Here is a 22,482-nt window from a genome sequence, read left to right on the forward strand (position 1 = left end):
TCTTATGGGATGGGTGCCAATAATAAGGAATATGAAGCATTAAGAGGCCAGACACTTGTTTCTGGCACAGGGTTAGGAAGAAAAAGATTCTTGATTTGAATAATTTTTGTAACAACAAAGCTTAAGCTATTTTCAATGCCTTGGAGCTGAGACCTAGACCTTGAACCTGGCCTTCGCAGCACCCTAGTTTTCTTTTCCTATGAGCTTTCCAGAGAAGGCTTGCTTGCTTGCTTGCTTGCTTAAACTTTCTGCCCGGCTACACTTTTTCCCAGGCCTCTGCACTGGCTGAGGGCGTTAGGCTTTATCCCTGGAACCAACCTCTCCCCTAGCCCAACGCGCAGCTGGAAGTCTTCACCGATCTCCATCACTACTCCCTGCCCCCATCTGGGATGGGAGGCCGACTGTCTCCCCGGTCTTTTCCAGATGTACGTCTGCTAACTCCCGCCCCAGCCCCAGTATTGATGAATGAGAACTGGAGAATCAACCTGATGGGAAAGTGTCGTCGCCTTGAAAAGAAAGAGAAAGGAAGTGTGTGGCGGGGGGGGTGTTGGAGCCCAGTGGCGAGGCGAAGGGGCGATGAGTCTGGACACTAGGGACCAAGCCCCTGCTATTCGTCCGGTAACTTCGCCTCCCTCAGGAAGGCATGGGTAAATGCTCTAATTCCTGCACTCCCGTGGAATTTGGGCTGTATTACATCATTTACCGCAACCCTCACAATGCACTTAGGAACTGCCCCAGTGCTCGCTTCCAGCCCTTCCAGTGCCGAGCTCCCAGTACGGCTCTCCGTCCTCCGCAAACTGCGCTCCAGTCCCCTCCTAGGTTTCCTCTCCGCAAGTCCCTCCCAATTCTTTCTACCATCTCTGGTCAAGGGGGTGGAGTCGTACCTCCCCTCCCGTTCCTTTAGGAGGCGTCGGCTCCTCCTCTTTCCGAGTCGCCGTCTGACGCTAGATGACTGCAGCGAGTTCGGGATGTCTATGCAAATAAGCGCCCCCTGTGGGCCAATGGGGAGCGGAGGTGGTGGAACAGTGGACCAATGGGGCGGGGGCGCAGGGGCTCACCATATAAGGAGCGGCCTCGCCATAAAAGGAAACATTGTATCTCTTTATATGGGGGGGAAGGGTCGGGGGATCCCTTGCCGCCTGCGCGTGGTCCCGGCCCCCTCCACCCGCCGTCCCCGCGGCGGCCAGCAGCCTCTGCCCCCGGGGGGACGCTGACGGCCGCCGGGCGCGCCGCCGTAGCATACGGACAGGGGGCGCTCCGCGCGGCCTGGGGCAACCCAGGCCACAGGGGCAGGAAAGTGAGGGCCCAGGTCGGCCCGGGCGTGCAGGGGCCCCGGGTTCGCAGCGGCGGCGGCGGCAGCGAAAGCGGCACTAGCAACAGCGGGAGCGTCGGGTTGAGCCGGGAAGCCGATGGCGGCGGCGGCGGCAGCTCCAATTCCTCGCTGACTGCCTGTCCGCCCTCCTGCATTGAGCGCCATGTTACCGAGCCAAGCTGGGGCCGCGGCGGCGCTGGGCCGGGGCTCGGCCCTGGGGGGCAGCCTGAACCGGACCCCGACGGGGCGGCCGGGCAGTGGAGGTGGCGGCGGCGGAGGGACTCGTGGGGCTAACGGGGGCCGGGTCCCCGGGAACGGCGCGGGACTCGGGCCGGGTCGCCTCGAGCGGGAGGCTGCAGCAGCAGCGACAACCACCCCGGCGCCCACCGCGGGGGCCGTCTACAGCGGCAGCGAGGGCGACTCGGAGTCGGGCGAGGAGGAGGAGCTGGGCCCGGAGCGGCGCGGCATGAAACGAAGCCTAAGTGAGATGGAGATCGGCATGGTAGTCGGTGGGCCCGAGGCGGCGGCGGCGGCGGCCACTGGGGGCTATGGGCCGGTGAGCGGTGCAGTGAGCGGGGCCAAGCCGGGTAAGAAGACTCGGGGCCGCGTGAAGATCAAGATGGAGTTCATCGACAACAAGCTGCGGCGTTACACGACCTTCAGCAAGAGGAAGACGGGCATCATGAAGAAGGTACCGGACCGGGAGGCTGGCCGGCCACGGGGAACCTGGAGGGTGGGGACGCGGAGGGGGAGCCCAGAAAGAAGGCAGAACGGTATTGGAGGTGAGAAGCTGTGAGTCCGCAGGAGGTGTGTGGGAGGGGATAGCTATTACCCCCGGAGGGCATTAGGGGAGGGGCCGCAAGGGAAATGTGGGTAGAGGGGAGTATCTTCGAACGTCAGGAAAAGAGGGGAAAGGCACCACGGAGTGACGGGCCCACAAGAGGAACAGGGTTCTTGCGGAGTGAAGGGGTTTGGAGTGGTAACGGGAGGCTGCAAGACTGCCGGGGAGGTGGTTAACGAAACCCAAGGATCAGTAGGTTCATTAGGCTCTGGTGATCGGGGAAGGTCGCCAGAAAATCAGGAAGCAGAAGAAAAGGTATGGAGGTGAGGAGGCTGGAACAGTGTAACCATGAGGGAATGTGTGGGAGGAAGGTGGGCACCACTGAAGTAGTGCTGGCTGGAAGGACAGGCAAGGGGCTCACAAGCTCTACCTAAGGGGGGTAGGGAGGAGGAGAACTGATGCTGCCCTGAACTGCAGGGACCAACCTAAGTCCTGCAATGGCCATGTGTCTTCCATGCAACACCTAGAAGCCCTGCACACTCCCTGCAGGACAGGCTTCAGAATCAGTCTTTTGGACAAGTGGGACTTACAGCCCTAGGAAGAATCTGTGCATGGAGTTTGGTGGGAAGGCAGGGAGGTTTCAGAGGTACCTAGAAAATCCTTTCTTCTAGTGGATTATCTGGTGAAGAGAGGTGAGGAAAGAGTTGTCTTGGGGTGTAGAAGATATGGGACTGAATGGAAGAACTGGGAAACAAGTAGCTAGAATCCTGGAAACATTGGCTGTTTATATCTGCCCCTTGTAAAAGTCAGAATTGCTTTAAAAGTGGGTTTGTGGAACATTTTTGGGAGTGAGGATACCATCAATGGGACCATCCTTGAAGTTCCCTTCCTGGGCTCATAGCAGGGTAGTAGCTGTTAATCTAGCTCCCTATCTCCCATCACTCAAGACACTGTTGTAAGCAAGACAAAAGGAAGGAAAAAAGGCTAGCACAGACTTATAGGACAGAAAGACAAATAGCAACAGGTTAGCATCTGTGCAATTTCTGGGGAGAAACATGGGACATTTTAGAGTTTAGGTGGCTCCTAAACTCTCAATATTATCCCTGATGTCTTATGTGACTTCCAGTACAGTAGCGAGTTCATCCTGGTCCCTGTGACAGTAAGGAGGGAATGGGAGCCATTTCTCTGTGTGGCTGGGCACCAAGCTGCAGTGAGGAGTGCTGAGTTCCTCTGTGTCCACTGAGGTTATATGTTCCATCACCAGGGCATTGTAACTGTTTGCATGGGATATCTGGTGGTCGGTAGGGCTGCTCCTAGAGAAGAGGCATGAGGTTTTTCTGCTCTCTAGTTCACCTTCAGATACCCTGATAGGACCTTCCCCTAGAGTCACTGCAGAGGAAGGTCATTATGGGAGTGGGGCTTGAGATCACTGTATGCTACTCTTTCCTACTTCCCAAGGCAAGTAGAGGTAAAAAGTTTTGCTGACCTACCCATCTCCTCCCCCTTATCCCCAGGCCTATGAGCTGTCCACGCTGACAGGGACACAGGTGCTGTTGCTGGTGGCCAGTGAGACAGGCCATGTGTATACCTTTGCCACTCGTAAACTGCAGCCCATGATTACCAGTGAGACTGGCAAGGCACTGATTCAGACCTGCCTCAACTCGCCAGACTCTCCACCCCGCTCAGACCCCACCACAGACCAGAGAATGAGTGCCACGGGCTTCGAAGAGACAGACCTCACCTACCAGGTGTCCGAGTCCGACAGCAGTGGGGAGACCAAGGTGTGTTTGGGTTCCCTATCTGAGGGAAAGGAAGGGGAGGGGCTTGGCCGGCAGAGAGGGGAGGGGGTCCCTCTCTTCCTCAGCGAGGACGTGTGGTAGATGCTCACTGATGTGGAGTGGGGCCTGGTTAGTACCCCTCATCCTAGGGGACAGGTGTCCATCCTCGCTATCCTGACAGGAGGCCGGCCCAGTAGATAAGCGGGCGGCCTCCGTGCCCATATAAGGCCGGCTCCGGCTCCACGCCGGCCTCCCGTCTGCAGCCCGCCCGCCTGGCAGGGCCCTCGCATTCCTCCCGCCAGCTGTCTCCCCGCTGGGGGCGGGGGTGTAGCTTAGCCCTGCCCTCCCGGCAGGCCGGGTCACCAGGGAGTAGGAAGTGAGCATTCATGGGTTCCAGGGTCTTGGGAACTCAGCACTGTCTGCAGGCAGGCTGACTTACTGGGCTGGAGACTACCTTACTAGGCAGCCACCTACCTCTTCAGGATGTCCGGACCTGGGCACGTTAGGAAGTGTATTCCTGGCGGCTAGGGAGCTCGCCCTAGTTACGCCTCCCCCTTCCTTTTCCCAGTTAGGGGAGGGGGCGGGGCTTCCTTCCTAGTTCCTCTGGGGAACTCCACCTTCCGGGTGGCTCTTCACTATCTGACCAATTGGGGGAAGCAGTACTGTTTGCCTTAGCAACGCCTCCACCAATCAGGGATTTTGAGCTCGTCTGCCTAGCAAACATCCTGCGCTCACCGGTCCCCAGTATTTTGAGACCCCTCAGTTTTCTGGGCTTGGCTCTCAGCTCCTGGCTTCCTCCTTCTCCTTCTAAAAACAAAGTCTCCCTAAGGGGACAGTCAGTGCTCTAGACTCCCCCCTCTCTTAGTGGCATCTATAATCTTCAAACTTAGAAGTAGGGCTCATTTATTCCCAGGAAGTGTTGCTGGATGAATGAATTCTTTTGGTAATTTAAATCTCAAATATTTGTCATAAAGTGTCAGCCCCATAAGATTTCTCTCACTCAAACCCTAAGTTCTCTGAAAAACTCTCAGTCCCCATCTCATAAGCCAAGCAAATCTGAGCTGCAAGGACCGTTTTAAAGAGGGCACGGTAGCCCAGCCCCTCATATTTACGGAAGAGGAAAACTGAGACTCAAAGAGTAATTTTCCCTGGATCACACAAATGGTCATCACCGGGCCTGGGAACAGGCCCTGGTGCCCTGATTCCTCAGCCAGTGTGTTGGCCACAGTCCACTGGGGCAGAGAACTCAGGGAATTATGATAATGACATTATCATTGTCTTCATAAGAGCAGCAAATACTTATTGCTCTTTTTATGCACCAGACACAGTTGTAAGTTCTTTATGTATGTTAACCTGTTTATTTTTTTACAACACCTATGGGGTAGGTATTATCCTCTTTTTACAGAGAGGAAACTGGAGTATAGCAGCTCAGTAACTTGCCCAAGGGCCAGGCAGCAGGTAAATGGCAGAGCTGGGATTTGAACCCAAGTACCCAGGTTCCTGTCTGGCTGTCAATTCACACTAGCTTCTACAGGGGCAGGGTCTGGTAGAGGCTCACTGCTCCATCTCTACTCTGGGTGTAGGACTCACTGAAACCAGTGTTCACAGTCACCAACCTGCCGGGTACCACCTCCACCATCCAAACAGCGCCCAGCACCTCTACCACCATGCAAGTCAGCAGTGGCCCCTCCTTCCCCATCACCAACTACCTGGCACCAGTGTCTGCTAGTGTCAGCCCCAGTGCTGTCAGCAGTGCCAACGGGACCGTGCTGAAGAGTGCAGGCAGTGGGCCTGTCTCCTCTGGCGGCCTCATGCAGCTGCCTACCAGCTTCACCCTCATGTCTGGTGAGTCACAAGGGGCAAGGTGAGCATGCTAAGAGTGGGTTTAGTGTGGGCACAAGAAGAACCTCTTCCCCTGCTCAGAAGGAGGGTAAATGGAACCAGGGCCTGCGAGGAGCCTGTCATTCCCCAAGGCAAGCATGCCCTTCCCCGCGGGGACCCCTACTATCCTTGTCAGTTAGTTTCAACCATATGCTCTGGTCTTGTTTAGCTAGCCCAGCCCTGTGCCCCCCCTTTGCCACAGGGATATTCTGTCACTTCCCTACCTTGATCGGAGGGCAGATCATGTCCTTGATGGGTCAATGGCAGCTCCCTGAAGAGGGCAAAGGCCAGGCCTGGAGTGGGAGGAGAGGGAAGGGCAAAAGCAGAGGATAGAAGCCCCTGGAGACCAAAACTCAGGACAGGAAGGGTCCCATGAAAGATAGTGAAGGAAGCCAGGGAGCAGTGTGCCAAACCCTGGGCATGGGGATGTTTGAGTGTGCTTGGAGCAGGTGGCAGCTGGGTAGGACAGAACATGAATAAGTCTCTGTTTCTCATAGGTGGGACAGTGGCCCAGCAGGTCCCAGTGCAGGCCATTCAGGTGCATCAGGCCCCACAGCAAGCGTCTCCCTCTCGCGACAGCAGCACAGACCTCACGCAGACCTCCTCCAGCGGGACAGGTATAGCTCAGAGCTTTGTCACTTCCTTGTCCTGTCTCCTTCATGAGACCTAGCAGCAGGTGCTCAGAGAATTTCTTAATGTGGAGACTAAGGTTTTTGGTTTCACCCTTTCCCTAATTCTTAAGTGAAAGTCAGGTGGGGATGTTTGGGATTTGAATCCTGCCCTGCATGCCGTAGTCTAAGAAGAAATTAGGGACCATTGGAGCCACCTTCCTCCTCATTCAGATCAGAAGCCTGAGGCCCAGAAAGGAGAAGTTACTTGCCCAAAGAGTCACATTTGATTAACCAGGAAGGATTTATAGGGCAGTTGTCTCCTTGTGGGAAGGTGTTCTAGCTTTGGAGTGGCCATAATTTCTCTCAGTGTCTCTAGTCATTTCAGAAATGAGACACTTTCAAAATAAAATTACTTTTAAGTTCTCATTATTTACCATCTTGTTATACAAAGTGTAATCTGTGGAGAATAAGCATTACCCTGGAGCTTGACAGAAATGTAGCCTATTAAGCCTCACCCCAAACCCACTGAATCAGAATGTGCCTTTTTAATAATAACCCCAGGTGACTCGTATGCATATTTACATTTGAGAAGTGCTTATTTAAAAGATGCATTTGTTAGCCACACATTTAGGAAAAGGAAGGAATGAGGACAAATAAAAATGGAATAATGGAGCTCCCAAAAAAGTATCTGTACTTCTTTAGGTTGGGTCAGTCACCATAATCTTTGTTTTTTCACAGCCTTAGGGTCTTGGAATAGAGAATTCAACAGATAGACAATTGAGTAATACAGTGCAGTGGGAGGCAATTAAAGCCTGGTGCTGGTGTGCTCAAGAAAAAATAAGGTTTTTCTTAGTTGATGGCATGGGGCAGGGGAACAAGTCTTGTTTAACTTCTTCTGATCTGGGAACTAGCAAGAGGGCTCTGGAGGCTTAAAATTCCTGGGAGTGGGATAGGAGATATCAGTAGGGACCAGTGTCCACCTCCCTGACATGTGTCTATATTTGCCAGTGACGTTGCCTGCCACTATCATGACGTCATCTGTGCCCACAACTGTGGGCGGCCACATGATGTACCCTAGCCCCCATGCGGTGATGTATGCACCCACCTCGGGCCTGACAGATGGCAGCCTCACCGTGCTCAATGCCTTCTCCCAGGCGCCATCCACCATGCAGGTGTCCCACAGCCAGGTCCAGGAGCAAGGTGAGTTGGGGAGGAGGGCTGAGCAAAGGAGGACCATTACTTCCCTTACACACATACATACCCACACACTCAAATGCCCCCTCACGAGATATATACACCCACACACACACAAACTAGGATGTGCACACATACTCCTACACATATACACACAGATGCTTGCACATACATTCTGGCACCCATGTTTGTCCACTTGGACACTTGTGCACACTTGAACACACACCCACATGCATACTTGGGACATATATTGGACACTCACTCTGGGGCACTTATATCTGAGACTCATTCAGTCATTTGTGCATTTATTGGCATTGCTCCAATAACAAGTTTCTCTTGAATGAGCAATTGGAGTATCTCCTGTTTTCCAACGCAGGTGGTGTCCCCCAGGTGTTCCTGACAGCGCCATCTGGGACAGTGCAGATCCCTGTTTCTGCAGTTCAGCTTCACCAGGTAGGTGGGAGCCCCTTTCATCCCATCCCAGCCAGCCAACTACTTCTTTATCTTGACCTTGGGGATTCCATTACTGGTTGGTCAAAGCTACCACCCCTAGCCAGGAGGCCTGTCTATTTTCCTGGTCAGAACTGTGGTGGGCAGGCAGGCAAGCAGGAGGAGCCTGAGCTGGCTGATCAGTTCCTGCCCCCATTTCCTTACATACCCACTTCCCTCCAGATGGCTGTGATAGGGCAGCAGGCCGGGAGCAGCAGCAGCAACCTCACCGAACTACAGGTGGTGAACCTGGACGCCGCCCACAGCTCCAAGAGTGACTGATCCGCCCTACCGCCCTGGACAGATGGCCCAAGGGACGGCACCACTTATTTATTGTTGCCTTTTCACGTTTTCTTTACACACATGTTGACGGGCCGCAGGAGGGAGGCGGGGAGGAGCAGTGGGTAGCCACGGGACTGAGCCCTCTCACTCCAGCCAAAGAAACGGGCCAGCCTACCCTCCACCCTGTCCTCCCTCACTCTCCCCTCCTTTGGGCTCCACCTCCCATTTCTGTTGATGGTGGGGCTGCCCTCCCTCCTCAGACTGCCCTTGCCAGCTTGGCTCCATGTTTTGCCATGAGTATTAGCTTTCCCAGTGGGACCGTGCCCTATCTCCCCACAACAGGTTATCTGTGGGACTAGGCACTGTGTCCCCCCACTCCTGAGGAAGCATTTGGGGTCCTCTGCCCAGCCTTCTTGCTGACCCCACAGTCAGCACTGTGTCTGCCACAGGCTGGGTGGATAGAACCCTCCCCTTGCCCCTCAGGGAGCCGGCTGGGGAGATGGGGCTTCTTCCCTCACGTTGCTGCCCGCTGCCCCTACAGCTCCCAAGAAGCTGGGCTTGTGCACGGAGCAGGTTCCTGGGGCTGCCTGCCCTGCCTTGCCGCTCCTTTTGGAACTCCTGGGGCTCCTGGGTTGGAGGGAACCATCACTGTTCCCTCTCCCCATCTTCCCCCCTCTCCTCCCAGCTGCTTTACTTAAAGTTGATTTTGAACTTTTTATTTGAGGAGACGAAGTGAAAACAAATCTATAAATATATATTTTTAAAATATTTAACTTTTTTTATGGCGTTTTTCTCATCCCCCTCCCTGCCCAAGCTCCCCTTCCCTGGGGAGCCCTGGGGCTCCCCAGAACTGGCTGGGCCTCTGGGGACAGAGCCACCCCGTCAATTTGGGGCCCACCAGTGTGGGGGGGAGATTCTGGGATTGCCCGGTCCTGGGTTGTTTCCAGGAGAAAACCGGGGGAGGGGCCCTCAGGCCATGCCCCAACGGGGTGGGGAGGGTGACCCACAGCCCTGGGCCTCTTTTTGCCCTCTAGGGCTATTGCTAGGGAGAGGGAAGAGGGAGACCAAATGTGGGGGTGGGAGTGGGGGGGGGGTGTCAGGAAGAGAAAACTGACTTCATTTGTGCCACATGCATGGGCATTGCAGCCTTGTGCTCCCCAGGCCTGCAGCTACCTGGGGCCCAAGTTGCAGTGAGCAGGGTGGGGTCTGGGAGGGGGTGAGAGGCAGGAAAGGGGGTCAGAAAAAAAATGGGAGCAGCTCTTGGGCTGAGTGCAGCGATAGGGGAGCCAGAAGTGGGCAGCTCTCCCAGGGAGTGAGCAGCTACTGTAACTTTTTAAAATTAAGACAAAAAGCCTTGAAGAAAATGACTTTATTTTTCTAAGTGTAACCTCAGTATTTATGTAATTTGTACAGGGGCCGTGCCCCACCCTCTTCTGCCCCCTTTGGGGTAGACCTTCAGGGTGGGCCAACACACAGGTAGGATCTTTTACCCTGTGTCAGAGCCCACCTTCAGCACGGATATCCAGAAAGGAAGCTTTTTCAGAACGGGGCAGCAGATGGGGTGGAATTTTATTAGCCCTATGTCTGCCTTCAGTTGGAATGAGCCTGCTTCTGTGATTAGGTGAAGGGGTGGGGAAAGGTTTTACGCGCAGCCTAGTTATCAAGGGGATGATTTGCCGACATTTTTTTAGAACCCCCTAACCTCTAAGCCCTGTTGCTGTCTTGCCCCAATTTGGGGTGCCAAGATGGAAGTTGCCTTTCTGGGCTTTCTCCTGGAGACAGCTGGGGTTATGGGTGGCTGACAAGGCTGGGGCATGGCAAATCAGGGGCCAGAGAGTTGGGGGGCTTGGGACTCAGGTCTGTAACTGCCCAGCCCTTTTCTCTGCTCGTTTCACTCCACCCTCACTCACTCACTCCCCACTCCCCCACCCAGGGGAGGAGACTTTGATGAATTCTTCCTCTCCTTCCCACAAAAGACAGACCCAGTGAGTGAATCAAGCAAAGTGCTTATAATGTGTGTTGTGTGAGCATAGCCTTGGGAGAACATGTGTGCATCAGGGATAAGGTGGCATTTACATGTGCAGCAACCCTTGGTGTTTCCCTTCCTTGGTGGCTCTGGGGTGTGTGTGTGTGTGTGTGTGTGTGCTCGAGTGAATGTATGTGTGTGAATGTGGGGTGTGTATGTTAGTGGTTTCTACTTCCCCTGGGATGCTGACCCAGGAATAGTGGACATGGTCACAGTCCTATGTACAGAGCTTTCTTTTGTATTAAAAAAAAATACTCTTTCAATAAATGTATCATTTTTGTGCACAGACTGTGGGGTCTTTGCTTCTGTTTTTCCATCTAGGGAGGGACAGAGGTATGAACACGAATCAAACCCCCAATGTTTCTGCTCTGAGAAGGAAGCCTGGCTGCTTGATTGAAAACAGCAATGCTAAGGGTGCTTCGCGCTGTTGAACTCTGTACAACTTAATTTAAGGAACGTTTCACAGGGCTGAGGACTTCATGTGCGTGGCTTTATTAGGTGCTTGGGTCAATACAGATAGAAGCAATTTTAATTAATATAAAGTGACTCAACCAATCCAAAGCATTGCTGAGGGGTTTGGTAAACTCATGGCCAAGTGACCTAGTGGAAACTCAAAGGACAGCACCAGGGTGGCTCGCTAGGTTTCAGGCAGATGAGGAAGGCAGACCCAGGGATGGGGAGGGGAGGGCCTGAAAGGTGAGTGTGGATGTGAAGGTTTGCCTGCAGCTCCGAGGACTGGGGCAACGTGCCAGCAATTCCAAGTTCCGGCTGCAGCAAACCCCACCACCGCCCCCAACCGAGCGGCTTGTAGGTACTACGCATGCTCGTCAGTGGGCCTGGGCCGCGATGGGACCCGTAGATACCCAGCAAGGCGTGCACTCACTGTGTGACCCGGAAGGGAGCTGCTGAGGGGGCGGGGCCAGGACGGCGGGATCAGCCGGCCGGCAGTGGTGTTCCAGCGGAGCAGGGCAGTGGGAGGTGAGAGGAGAGTTCTGCGCGAACCCGTTCCTTGCCTTGTCCCTCCCCAGTCCCTTACCCACTTTCTGTGGGGCTAACGACGTGTGAGCTGCCTGAGATTTGCCCAGTTCTGTCACCCTCCTCCGAACGTGCGCCTCCCAACCCACCCCATCCCCGCCCCTGCTCAGCCCCCCCCTCCCTTACCCCACCCCCCAGACCTGTGCAGGTTCTGTCTATCTGCACCGCCTCTGCTGGTCTGCAAGCTTGGGCCTGACCTTGTGACCTGCACCTATCTGCTATCTCATCCCTGCGTCCAGACCTCACCTTCACACCTCAGTTGATTGCTCCTGATAGACAATACATTCCTCCAAATTTAGGCCTGTCTTATTCTACTTCACCCTGCCCAGCATTTGTTCATCACCAAGTTACTGGTTACCTCCCAGTCTTGCCTGCCCTTCCCCCACCCCATAACTGGACCCTCCATGGAAGTCCACACCCTGTATTTCCCCTCCTCTTCACATCTTTTTTAAAATTCTTATCTATCCCTGTAGCCCAACATGACTCCTGTGCTGATCACCGTTTCTTTCATCCTGGTTTACCTTACGTTCTTACTCTGGCCACTCCCCGCTGCCCCCACACCACTTTATATTAACACCTGTGTTTTCCTGATTATTAGTGTAGCCATCACTTCACTCCCCTTTATAATTTTCTGGCCTAACAATGTGCCATTTATCTGAGGACTGCCCCTACCTTTTCCACCTAGGAATAATGCTAGCTCATGTTTACTGAGCACTCTCTGTGTGCAAGTCTAGAGGCTGTTCTAAGTGATTTATAGAGGTGATCTTCAGTTTTTACAGCTTCATGAGTTAGATATGAATATTATTACCATCTTGCAGAGGAGAAAACCTGAGGCTCAAGATTAAGTAACGTGTCCAAAACTACATACATAGTAAGTCAATGAGCCGGAATTTGGAGTCACATTTATCTGACTCGGAAATCTTCACTATATTGTCCCTCTGATACATCCCTCCCCATCTCCTGACCTCATTCTCTACCCTTCACCTCCATGCTTACTGCCTTCATCTATAGCTGCCTACCCTCACCATACATACAGAATAAGTGGAGGTTACAGACACGCTGCTGTTCTGTCCAGACTGTCCTACTTAACTGCCAACTCTTTTTGTCACCTGGCCTGTCCTCGTCTTTCACATAACCTCTTCCATTTCTTAAATCTCTTCATTTCATCCTCATCTGTTTTCACTCCATCCTCCTCTTATAAACCCCAAAATATGTTCAAGTTATTTATTTCATCCTATTCTTGGCCTTTCTATTTGGCCTCTAAATTCCATCATGCAACCTATCCGTTACCACCCACCCCATCTATGTCTCAAGATTGCACCCCCTCCATGTAGTCTTTCTCCTTTTCCATATTGCCTTTATCTTTCTGTGTGTCCCAGGAGGTCTGGATGGTGGGGGAACAACGCACTGGGGACCTCATGGTGCCCTTGGGGCCCCGGCTGCAGGCATATCCTGAAGAACTTATTCGACAGCGTCCTGGGCATGATGGGAGTCCGGAATACCTGATCCGATGGAGTGTCCTGAGGTGTGGGGAAATGGGTAGAGTGGGTATAGAAGAGGGCAAGGCAGAGCACATCCTCATGTGGCTGTCAGCCCCCGAGGTCTACGCCAACTGCCCCATGTTGCTAGGTGAATGGGCACTGTCTAAGAGACCTCAGCATGAACCAGCTGGGGAATCAGGAAGCTTTCCCCGAGATCCAGGAGGCCTGGACGATGTGTCAATGGGAGAGATGGAGGCTGATGTACGGGCACTGGTGCAGAGGGCTGCCAGGCAGCTGGCAGAAGGTGGGACCTCGAGCCTCCCAGCCTCCGTGCTCCACACCATCCACGTGCTCAGCGCCTACGCCAGCATCAGGCCCCTCGCCGGGGTCTTCAGGGAGACAGGAGCCCTGGACCTGCTCATGCACATGTTGTGCAACCCTGAGCCTCAGATCCGTCGGAGTGCGGGCAAGATGCTGCAGGCTCTGGCCGCCCACGACGCTGGTAAGAGACAGCCTGGGGAGGAAGGAGAGTGCTGGACAGAATGGGGCCATAAAGAATGAGAACAGAAAAAGGAAGGATTTCCCAACTCTGTAATACCAATTCAGTGCAAAGGGAAAATACAGATTAATAGGCTGTTACTTATTAATCTACACAGGATAAAATGTAGACTCTGGTTTACTTGTTCTTTCTCAGTGCAGTGACAGAAGAGAATGGGGTACGTTTATATTTTTAAAGTGGGTTGAGAGTCATTAGTTGGTTGTGTAACCAGTTTGGTGAGTTATAAGCACATTTTTTAAAAATGTAAAATACTAGTATGTAGCAATGGAGGTAAGTTTTGTAGCATGCAATATATATATCAGTTACAGATGTGTACACTTATGTCAGGCTCCCATATGAAATGTATATCTTACTGTGAATCTGGGTCACAATGAAGTAAAAGCCTCACGTAGGGGATGGAGAGTGTGGGAAAGGCAGAGGGAGAGTTTTGGGGATTGGGGAGAAGATACGGATTGGGTGTGGATTGCAGGGAGTCGGGCTCACGTCCTTCTGTCACTGAGCCAGCAAGACAGCATTGAGCAGCACATGGATTTTGACAGCCGCTATACTTTGCTGGAGCTGTTTGCAGAAACCACATCCTCTGAGGAGCACTGCATGGCCTTCGAGGGCATTCATCTGCCTCAGGTACTCTAGCGGCTGTGGGGACAGTGTTGTTCGAGGTCTCAGGGCCTGAAAATGCGGTTCAGGACTGCAGTAGCACCAGAGCCACCTGGGGAGATTGTGAAAATGAAGGTTCATGCCCCTCCCCACTCAGAATTCTGAGGTTAGAATCCAGGAATCTGTCTGTCTTAAGACACTTCTTGTATGTTTCATATGTAATCGTAGTTTGAGAACTATAGGTATGTGGATGAGGGTGATACTGAGGGGAAAGGAAAGGGGCTCAAGCCAGGAGGTGAGCCTACACCACAGACTGTGTCCTACAGGTCCCAGGAAAGCTGCTCTTCTCCCTGGTGAAACGCTACCTGTGTGTCACTTCCCTGCTGGATCAGCTGAGTAACAGTCCAGAGTCAGGGGCTGGAGCCCCAGGCTCCCTGTCCCCAGGGGAAGAGTTCGCCTGGGAGAAAAGCCGGGGGCAGCAGGAGCTGGAGTTCAGTATGGCTGTGGGTAACCTCATCTCCGAGCTCGTGCAGAACATGGGCTGGTCCCAGACCTTCAGCGAAAGGAGCACGTCACCTCCCCGGCCATCCCGGTCCATCTTCCAGCCCTGCATTTCAGGCCCTAGCCTTTTACTCCCCCCCATTGTTGCCACCCCCAGAAAGGAAGGGCGGGCCTTCCGCCAGCGTTATGAATTCTCTAGCCGGAGTGGCTATGGAGAATATGTGCAACAGACGCTGGTGCCGGGGATGCGGGTGCGGATGCTGGATGATTACGAGGAGATCAGTGCTGGGGACGAGGGCGAGTTCCGGCAGAGCAACAGTGGTGTGCCTCCTGTGCAGGTGAGCCGGCGCATGGTGGTGGGACACTGCTGGGGATCTTTGGGAAGAACATAGCTAGGGGCTCTGGCAGGCCACCCAAGGGACCTAGAATGGTTAGAGGGTGATCAGCAATTAAAAGGGGGCCTTTAGAGGGGGCTGGGGAAATCTGGCAGGAGTAAGTGGGCTATGAGGTTAAGGGGTTAAGGAGAGACTCACACCCAGGAAGCAGAACTGATATATAGAGACCCCCCCCCCCCCCACTGGTGGAGTTGGCCGGGAGGGGGTGTAGGAGCAGGGGCCATCAGGGTTAGGAAGAGATGAGAGGCAGGGCCTTCCCTGAGAGTGGAAGGGAGCCTTTTGTTATTTCCCAAGCCTAGCCAGGTATGCGTCTGAGGGCTGTATGCCCCTGGTCAAGCCTGCCTGACCCAGGGCTCGGAGGGCGAACCCTCTCTGTTCTTGTTCCCTCCGTCCTCTTCCGTACCAGGTCTTCTGGCTGTCGATGGGTCGCACCTACTGGGTGCACTGGCACATGCTAGAGATCCTGGGCCCTGAGGAAGCTGCTGAGGACACAGCTTCGGCAGCTGTGGAGAAAGGGCCAGGGGCCACCGTGTTGGGCACAGGTGAGCCTTGGAGGGGTCATTGACGGTATGTCTCTGAACAGAGGAGTACTGGCTGGAATGAAGCCACTCCTAACCAGATGCTGCCACCCCAGGGATTCAGAAATGCACTCTGTCCCTGGTGGGTGCTGAGACCCCTGTGCCTGCATTCTCAGCACTTCCCCCCTGGGACTGGAAGCCTGTGGATAGGCTGTACTCTTTGCCGTATCTCCAGCCTGAGCCTCAGAAGGATGAGAAATTGGGATACCTTACCCAGGCTGAGTGGTGGGAGCTGCTCTTCTTCATCAAGAAGTTGGACATACGTGAGCAGCAGCCAATTTTTCAGAGTCTTTGGGAGAACCTGGATGAGGTACACAGGCCTGAGACACCTAGAGAGTCGGGAGGAGGGTTTGGAGGTGGGATTGTCCGAGGGAGTCCTAGATACAGGGGTGCTTAGGAGGAAGCTGGTGCTGTGAGTTAGGGTGTGTGAGGGGCCCTGCTGGGGGAGGAGACAAATACTCTGAGGGTCTGGTATGGGGAAGGTGTGCAGGCCATGGCAGGAGGCGGCCACTGTTGTCCCCAGGACCTTTGCATCTGCTCGTTCCTGAAATGTACACCTCCTTCTGTTGACAGACCCGGGATGAAAAGTCCCTAGGTGAAATCTCTGTACCCAGAGAAGTGGCTGAGGGTCTGCTGCAGGTTCTCAGTAATCGGTTTGAGGGGAGCACCCTCAGGGACCTACTCAACTCCCACATCTACACCAAGTACGGACAGCGGCCTGATGCACTGGGCAGCTCACCCTCTTCACGAAGTCACTCCTGTGCCCTGGGTCCAGAAGGGGAGTCCAGGTTGGAGGCTAAGTTCTCCAGGGACGAGACCAAGTCCTCCAAAGCAAAGGCTGAGCCCCACAAAGCAGAGGCAGAGCCTGCCAAGGGGAAAACTGAGCCCCCCATGGCACAGAGTGATTCTCAGCTGTTTAACCAGCTTCTGGTGACTGAGGGGATGGCTCTGCCCCCCGAGATAAAGGAGGCAGCCAGAGGTAAGTTAGGTGCTGGGAGGGGAGGGCAAAGAAGTTGAAAAAAGTCCTGGGTGGTCCCCAGAGAAGTGGGTATTTAGGGTAGAGGGTGGAGTAAGGTCACGTTTGCACAGGAAAATGCTTTGGAAGCATATATCCATTTTTCCTTTGGTCTTGATTACATCTAATCAGTCACGGCTCCCCTTCTTAAGAATCCCTGGGAAAGGAGGGCCCATTATCCAGAGTATCTTCATCTTCGTCATTTGACTGTGAAATGCTTCACACAGAATTGGATAAGTTTTGAATGCATGCTGCAGTAAAGAGTGATGTATTAAAATGAGTGATGTATTAGGATAACTGGGCTTGACCTTTCAGGACTTCCAACATGGAGGTGCCGCATTTTCTTAAGCCAATGTCCTTTCCTCATCAATTTCAGAGATGGCTAACACCTTGCGGGGCCCAGGTCCACGCAGTTCCCTGGATCAGCAGGTGGCGGCCGCTGTGGCTACTGTGCAGATATCCAGCCTGGACACAAACCTGCAGCTTTCAGGGCTCCACGCCCTCTCTCTGGCTGTGGAGGAGGTGACTGAGCGGGACCACCCTCTGGTCCGTCCTGACAGATCCCTGAGGTTGGCATGGCGGAGAGGGAAGAGGTCGTCTTGGGTTAAGCTGAGGAGGAGGCAGGGGAGTAGTAGGGTGGGAAGGAGCTGTGAGATCTAGAATTAGAAAGGCTAGGGGTGGAAGAAGGGTCAGTCTGAGGAGCCTTGGAACAGGAGGGCAGAACGTTGTCATGCTGATACTGTCGGAGCACCTCTTCTCCGCTAGGCTCTGTGCTTGACGTTTTACTTACCGTCTCTAATGAAGTCCTCCTGACACCTGGGAAAGGTTTGCTCCTGTTCTTACCTGTCGTGAGGGTGAGGACACTGAGGCTTAGAGAGGTGAACTCGCCCGAGTCTGACAGAAAGCAGGGCAAGGATTGCAGCCTAGGTCCCTTGGTCTCTGGAACTTCAGTTTTTTTCCTTTTCTTTACCCTTCTTTTTTTCTCCTTCCCTACTTTCTTTTATTTTAAAAAGTTTTTTGTGTTTGTTTTTTTACTATTTCTTAATTATATAAGTAACATTCAAATACATTCTCATTTTAAAAGACCTGGAGTCTATCAAAAAGAACATAGAATGAAAAGCTAAAGTTCTTTTCATCCCTGTCATTCTGGCATGTATCCTTCAGGCCTTCTCTAGGTTCACACATTTGAGTGTGTTCGGATAGGGGGCGCTTCCTGAGTCTGTGTCGTGGTGTGTATAGTCACACTCGGTCGTTTCGTTTCTGCACCGTTCCCCGCACTCAGAATGTGTAAGAGGCTCTCCACGTCAGTCATTCCCATGGGGCCGCCTCGCTGGTTTCACTCTGCGGCGTGATTGTGCGCAAGTTCAAACACCAGTGTTGATGGGCCTCTTTCCCTCCTGTCTGTCAGGATTGGATATTAGCATAGTTTAAAAATCTGTCGGATTGGCAAAATTTTAAATGATTGGTATCTCCTTGTGTAAATTTCTTGGCTGTATGAAGTTAGGCATATCTGTATGCCTTTGTCGTGTTTCTTCTATAAACACTCTGTTTTTAACCTTTGCCTGCTTTTTCCCTGGGTTTTTGTTTTTTTGTAATTGATTTATAGGCATTCTGGATATTAATCTGTTGTTTATGTTTCAAATATCTTGCTTGCCTTTTTTTCAAAATCATATTAACTATTTTCTAAATATAAAATGATTCCTGCCCACTGTAAAAAATTATAAAATTATGAAGGTAAAAATCATCTGAAAACCCTTTGTGTAGAGATAGTCACTGTTACCATTTTGGTAAACATCCCTACTTACATTCCTGTACCTGTTCATAGGCATTACCTATATATGCTGGCCTGTTTGTAAGAAATCGTGGCTACAGAAGGGGGTGTGTATTAAAGTGTATTTGACTCACATCAAAGCCATCATACAGCACATGAGAAAAGACAGATAAAAACAGAACTTTCCTGGTACCTTTATTTGCCTTCTTTTCCAGAATTTCTCCTTTTGTGTTCCTGATGAGCATGGGAGTTTTGACCTGCTCTGTTTCCGACCTGGGCCGGTACACCCCTCTTTAGGCAACCCGGTGGCCCCCCTCCCATTCCCCAGCCCCCATCCCATATTGATGCCGAATTTAGTGCAGACACCCGACCGGCATAGCGCACTGCAGCCCAGAACTCCTGGGCTCCGCGATCCCCCTGCCTCAGCCTTCCTAGTGGCTGGGACTGCAGGCGTGCGCCACCGTGCTGGCCTTTTGTATCCCTTTACTCTGTAGTCCGTAGGCCACCTGTTCAGAATGCATCTCTGTCACTGTGGAGAGAGATGTCAATGCTGGTTTTTCCCCTCTTGTGATGCTCACGGTGATCTGGGGACTCTGGAAGAGCTTCTTCCTTCCCTCTAGTCAGCGCTTCCACTGGAACCTCTCCCTAACCCACCGTGTTGCTTATCTGTTAGTGTGTGGACGGTGCCTTTTGTTGTGCTGATATGTTAGAATTCAATGTAGTTGTCAGCCTTTTTATGGCTTCTAGATTTTGTGTCCTACTTAAGAGGATCTATCCTATTTCGGGATTACAAAAATATTTCCCTAAAAACATCTATGACTTTGTTTTTTACATTTACTTAAAAATATTTGCAGTTTACCTTTTCAGATGTAGTGAAGCAGAGCCCAGCTTTATTTTTTCCAGATAGGTAGCCAGGTGTGTCCACGTCACATTTGCACGGTCCTTCCTATCCTTACTGGCTGAAGATGCTGCCCTTGTCTCTCTTCTCAGCTATCGATCTGTTTGGCTCCCCTGTATTATCTCCAGAGTTTTAATCATTAGAAGTTTATATTTTGTTGACTATTAGGCAAGTCTGCCATTCTTTCTTTACAAACATTTTTAACATTCTTGCATATTTTCTCTTCCTGGGCCTGAATCTGCCTGTCATATTTTATAAAAACAACAACAACAACAAAAAAAAACCCTTTTAGGCTGCTGTGACTCAGTGAATTGAGTGCCAGCCTGCAAGTCAAAGGGTCGCCAGTTCGATTCCCAGTCAGGGCGCATGCTTGGGTTGTGGGCTCAGAGGCAACCCATTGGTGTTTCTCTCACTTATCGATGTTTCTCTGCCTTTCTTTGTTTCTCCCTTCCACTGTCTCTAAAAATAAATAAGTAAAATCTTAAAAAAAAAACCATTTTAGGCATTTTTATTAGGATTACATTGAATTTATAGACTTATCTGAAAAAATGAACCAGAGTTTGTAACCACCCATTTTGTTCCACTGACTCCTTCATGCAGTGAGGAGCCAGAGGCAGTGAGACTGCAGAGGAGAAGGGGTCAGGCGTGAGACTAAGGCAAGAAGAGCAGGTTGAAAGGGGTGGGTGGTGATGGGCTGGAACTCAGTGTATAGGGTTAGGTGGGGAGTCAGGCGTGCCTCTTGGGGTGAGAAACTCCAACTTCTTTCCTCCCAGAGAGAAGCTAGTGAAGATGCTGGTGGAGCTGCTGACCACCCAGGTGGGACAGAAGATGGTGGTGGTGCTAGCCCTGCGCCTCCTCTACTTGCTCATCACCAAGCATGAGTGGCGCCCACTCTTTGCCAGGGAGGGTGGCATCTATGCTGTGCTGGTCTGCATGCAAGAACATAAGACTTCTGTCTTGGTGCAGCAGGCAGGGCTGGCGGTGAGTAGACTGGGCTGGTGGGAGTCAGTGACGGGCGAGGTGGGCAGGCCGGGGGACTGCTGACCTTGAGGAGGTACTGCGGTGATTTAGACCACGGAGGGGACCTTGGGACTGAGAGATGCAGATGGATTGAAGAGTTGCAGCTGGACAATCTTGGAGATCGATTGCATGTTTGGAGGAAGGGAGAGGAATGTCTTTAAATGACTCTAGGTTTAAAATTGAGCAGCAGGGTGGGTGGGGTGGCCATTGACTGGGTGAGGGGATATTGGAGGGGAAGGTCAGGAGTTGCGTTTTCAGGTATGAAAAAGGCATGACTCTCCTGTGCCTTTTTAATTACAGTTAGGTGTCTTGTTTTTTCTTTTGTTTTATTTTCTGGTGTGAATGCCTTGTCTTTTTAAAAAATATATTTTATTGATTATGCTATTACAGTTGTCCCATTTCCCTGCCTTTACTCCCCTCCATCCTGCACACCCCCTCCCACCCACATTCCCCCCTTTAGTTCATGTCCATGTGTCATACTTACAAGTTCTTTAGTTTCTACATTTCCCATACTATTCTTGCCCTCCCCCAGTCTATTTTCTACCTACCATGTATGCTACTTATTCTCTGTACCTTTTCCCCTGCTCTCCCCCTCCCACTCCCCTGTTGCTAACCCTCCATGTGATCTCCATTTCTGTGGTTCTGTTCCTGTTCTAGTTGATTGCTTAGTTTGCTTTTGTTTTTGTTTTAAGTGTGGTTGTTAATAATTGTGAGTTTGCTGTCATTTTACTGTACATGTTTTTTTATCTTCTTTTTCTTAGATAAGTCCTTTTAACATTTCATAAAATCAGGGCTTGGTGACGATGAACTCCTTTAACTTGACCTTATCTGGGAAGCACTTTATCTGCCCTTCCATTCTAAATGAAAGCTTTGCTGGATAGAGCAATCTTGGATGTAGGTCCTTGCCTTTCATGACTTGGAATACTTCTTCCCAGCCCCTTCTTGCCTGTAAGGTCTCTTTTGAGAAATCAGTTGACAGTCTGATGGGAACTCCTTTGTAGGTAACTGTCTCCTTTGTCTTGCTGCTTTTGAGATTCTCTCCTTATTTTTCATCTTGGGTAATGTAATTATGATGTGCCTTGGTGTGTTCCTTTTTGAATCCTAGTTGTTTGGGACTCTCTGAGCTTCCTGGACTTCCTGGAAGTCTATTTCCGTTGCCAGATTGGGGAAGTTCTCCTTTATTATTTGTTCAAATAACTTTCCCACTTGTTGCTCTTCCTCTTCCCCTTCTGGTACCCCTATAATTCAGATGCTGGAACGTTTAAAGATGCCCTGGAGGTTCCTAAGCCTCTCCTCATTTTTTTGAATTCTTGTTTCTTCATTCTTTTCTGATTAGATGTTTCTTTCTTCCTTCTGGTCCACTCCATTGATTTGAGTCCCAGTTTCCTTCCCATCACTCTTGGTTCCCCGTACATTTTCTTTTATTTCACTTAGCATAGCTTTCATTTTTTATGTAATTTGTGACCAAATTCAACCAGTTCTGTGAGCATCCTGATCACCAGTGTTTTGAACTGTGCATCTGATAGGCTAGTGACCTCTTTGTCACGTAGTTGTATTTTTTCTGGAGCTTTGATCTGTTCTTTCATTTGGGCCATTTTTTTAGTCTTGATGCGCCTGTTATGTATGAGGGGCGGAGCCTTATGTGTTCACCAGGGCGGGGCAACCCAGTTGCTGGGTTGTGATGCTGTATGTGGGGAAGGGGTCTAAGAGGGAACAGTAGGTTACTGGGCTCTCTGCTGGATTTCAGTCACTTCCCCTGCTACCCGCAAGCAAATTGGGCCCTTCTGGTGCTGATTTCCGTGGGGGTGGGTTTGTGTACATTCTAGGACCCTGTGGGTCTCTCCCATGAACTCTTCTGTGAGGCTGGGGGTTCCTCCCGGCACCTCAGCCCCCACAGGTGTTTTCAATTGGTGTTTTGAGGCTCTCTTTCCCTGAGCTGGGGCTCTGGGCTGTGCGGTCTGCCTTGCTCCTCAGTTTCACCTGGTTTATCTGTGCATGAATGTGGGACCACCCGGTCCACCGGCCACCTTGCGCGCCGCACCCCTCCACAATCCGCGACCTTGCTGGGTCCAGAGCCACCTTTTTGCCGCTAGCCCTCTCTGCGAGCCCAACTCCACCCCTCCTACCAGTCTGGATGAATGTGTCTTCTTTAACTCCTTGGTTGTTGGACTTCCATACAGTTCAATTTTCTGACAGTTCTGGTTGTTTTTTGTTTTAAAATTGTTGTTGTCCTTATTTTGGTTGTACGGGAAGGCACACTGTGTCTACCTACACCTCC

At 51.8% G+C, this 22,482-nt stretch overlaps 2 protein-coding genes across 2 annotated transcripts in view; both read left to right on the top strand.

The window, feature by feature from the left end:
• The first annotated feature begins 1,089 nt into the window (after positions 1–1,089).
• On the top strand, positions 1,090–10,642 carry SRF (serum response factor). Its single transcript, XM_045843732.1, has 7 exons — positions 1,090–2,003; positions 3,608–3,874; positions 5,455–5,716; positions 6,250–6,369; positions 7,372–7,563; positions 7,934–8,010; positions 8,230–10,642. The coding sequence occupies exons 1-7, from the start codon at positions 1,476–1,478 to the stop codon at positions 8,326–8,328; spliced, it is 1,545 nt and encodes a 514-aa protein (XP_045699688.1). The 5' UTR covers positions 1,090–1,475; the 3' UTR covers positions 8,329–10,642.
• A 630-nt stretch (positions 10,643–11,272) lies between these two features.
• CUL9 (cullin 9) overlaps positions 11,273–22,482 on the top strand; it is a 37,874-nt gene continuing 26,664 nt past the window's right edge. The window contains exons 1-9 of the mRNA XM_045843240.1: positions 11,273–11,332; positions 12,769–13,372; positions 13,899–14,053; positions 14,353–14,865; positions 15,329–15,464; positions 15,617–15,810; positions 16,074–16,479; positions 16,892–17,084; positions 19,958–20,165. Coding sequence (XP_045699196.1) covers positions 12,778–13,372; positions 13,899–14,053; positions 14,353–14,865; positions 15,329–15,464; positions 15,617–15,810; positions 16,074–16,479; positions 16,892–17,084; positions 19,958–20,165 — 2,400 coding nt within the window. The 5' untranslated portion in view covers positions 11,273–11,332; positions 12,769–12,777. The remainder of the gene's footprint in view (positions 11,333–12,768; positions 13,373–13,898; positions 14,054–14,352; positions 14,866–15,328; positions 15,465–15,616; positions 15,811–16,073; positions 16,480–16,891; positions 17,085–19,957; positions 20,166–22,482) is intronic.

The sequence above is a fragment of the Phyllostomus hastatus genome, unplaced genomic scaffold (genome assembly GCF_019186645.2).
Source record: "Phyllostomus hastatus isolate PE091 unplaced genomic scaffold, TTU_PhHast_1.1 phas_contig_40, whole genome shotgun sequence".
NCBI classification, from domain to species: domain Eukaryota; kingdom Metazoa; phylum Chordata; class Mammalia; order Chiroptera; family Phyllostomidae; genus Phyllostomus; species Phyllostomus hastatus.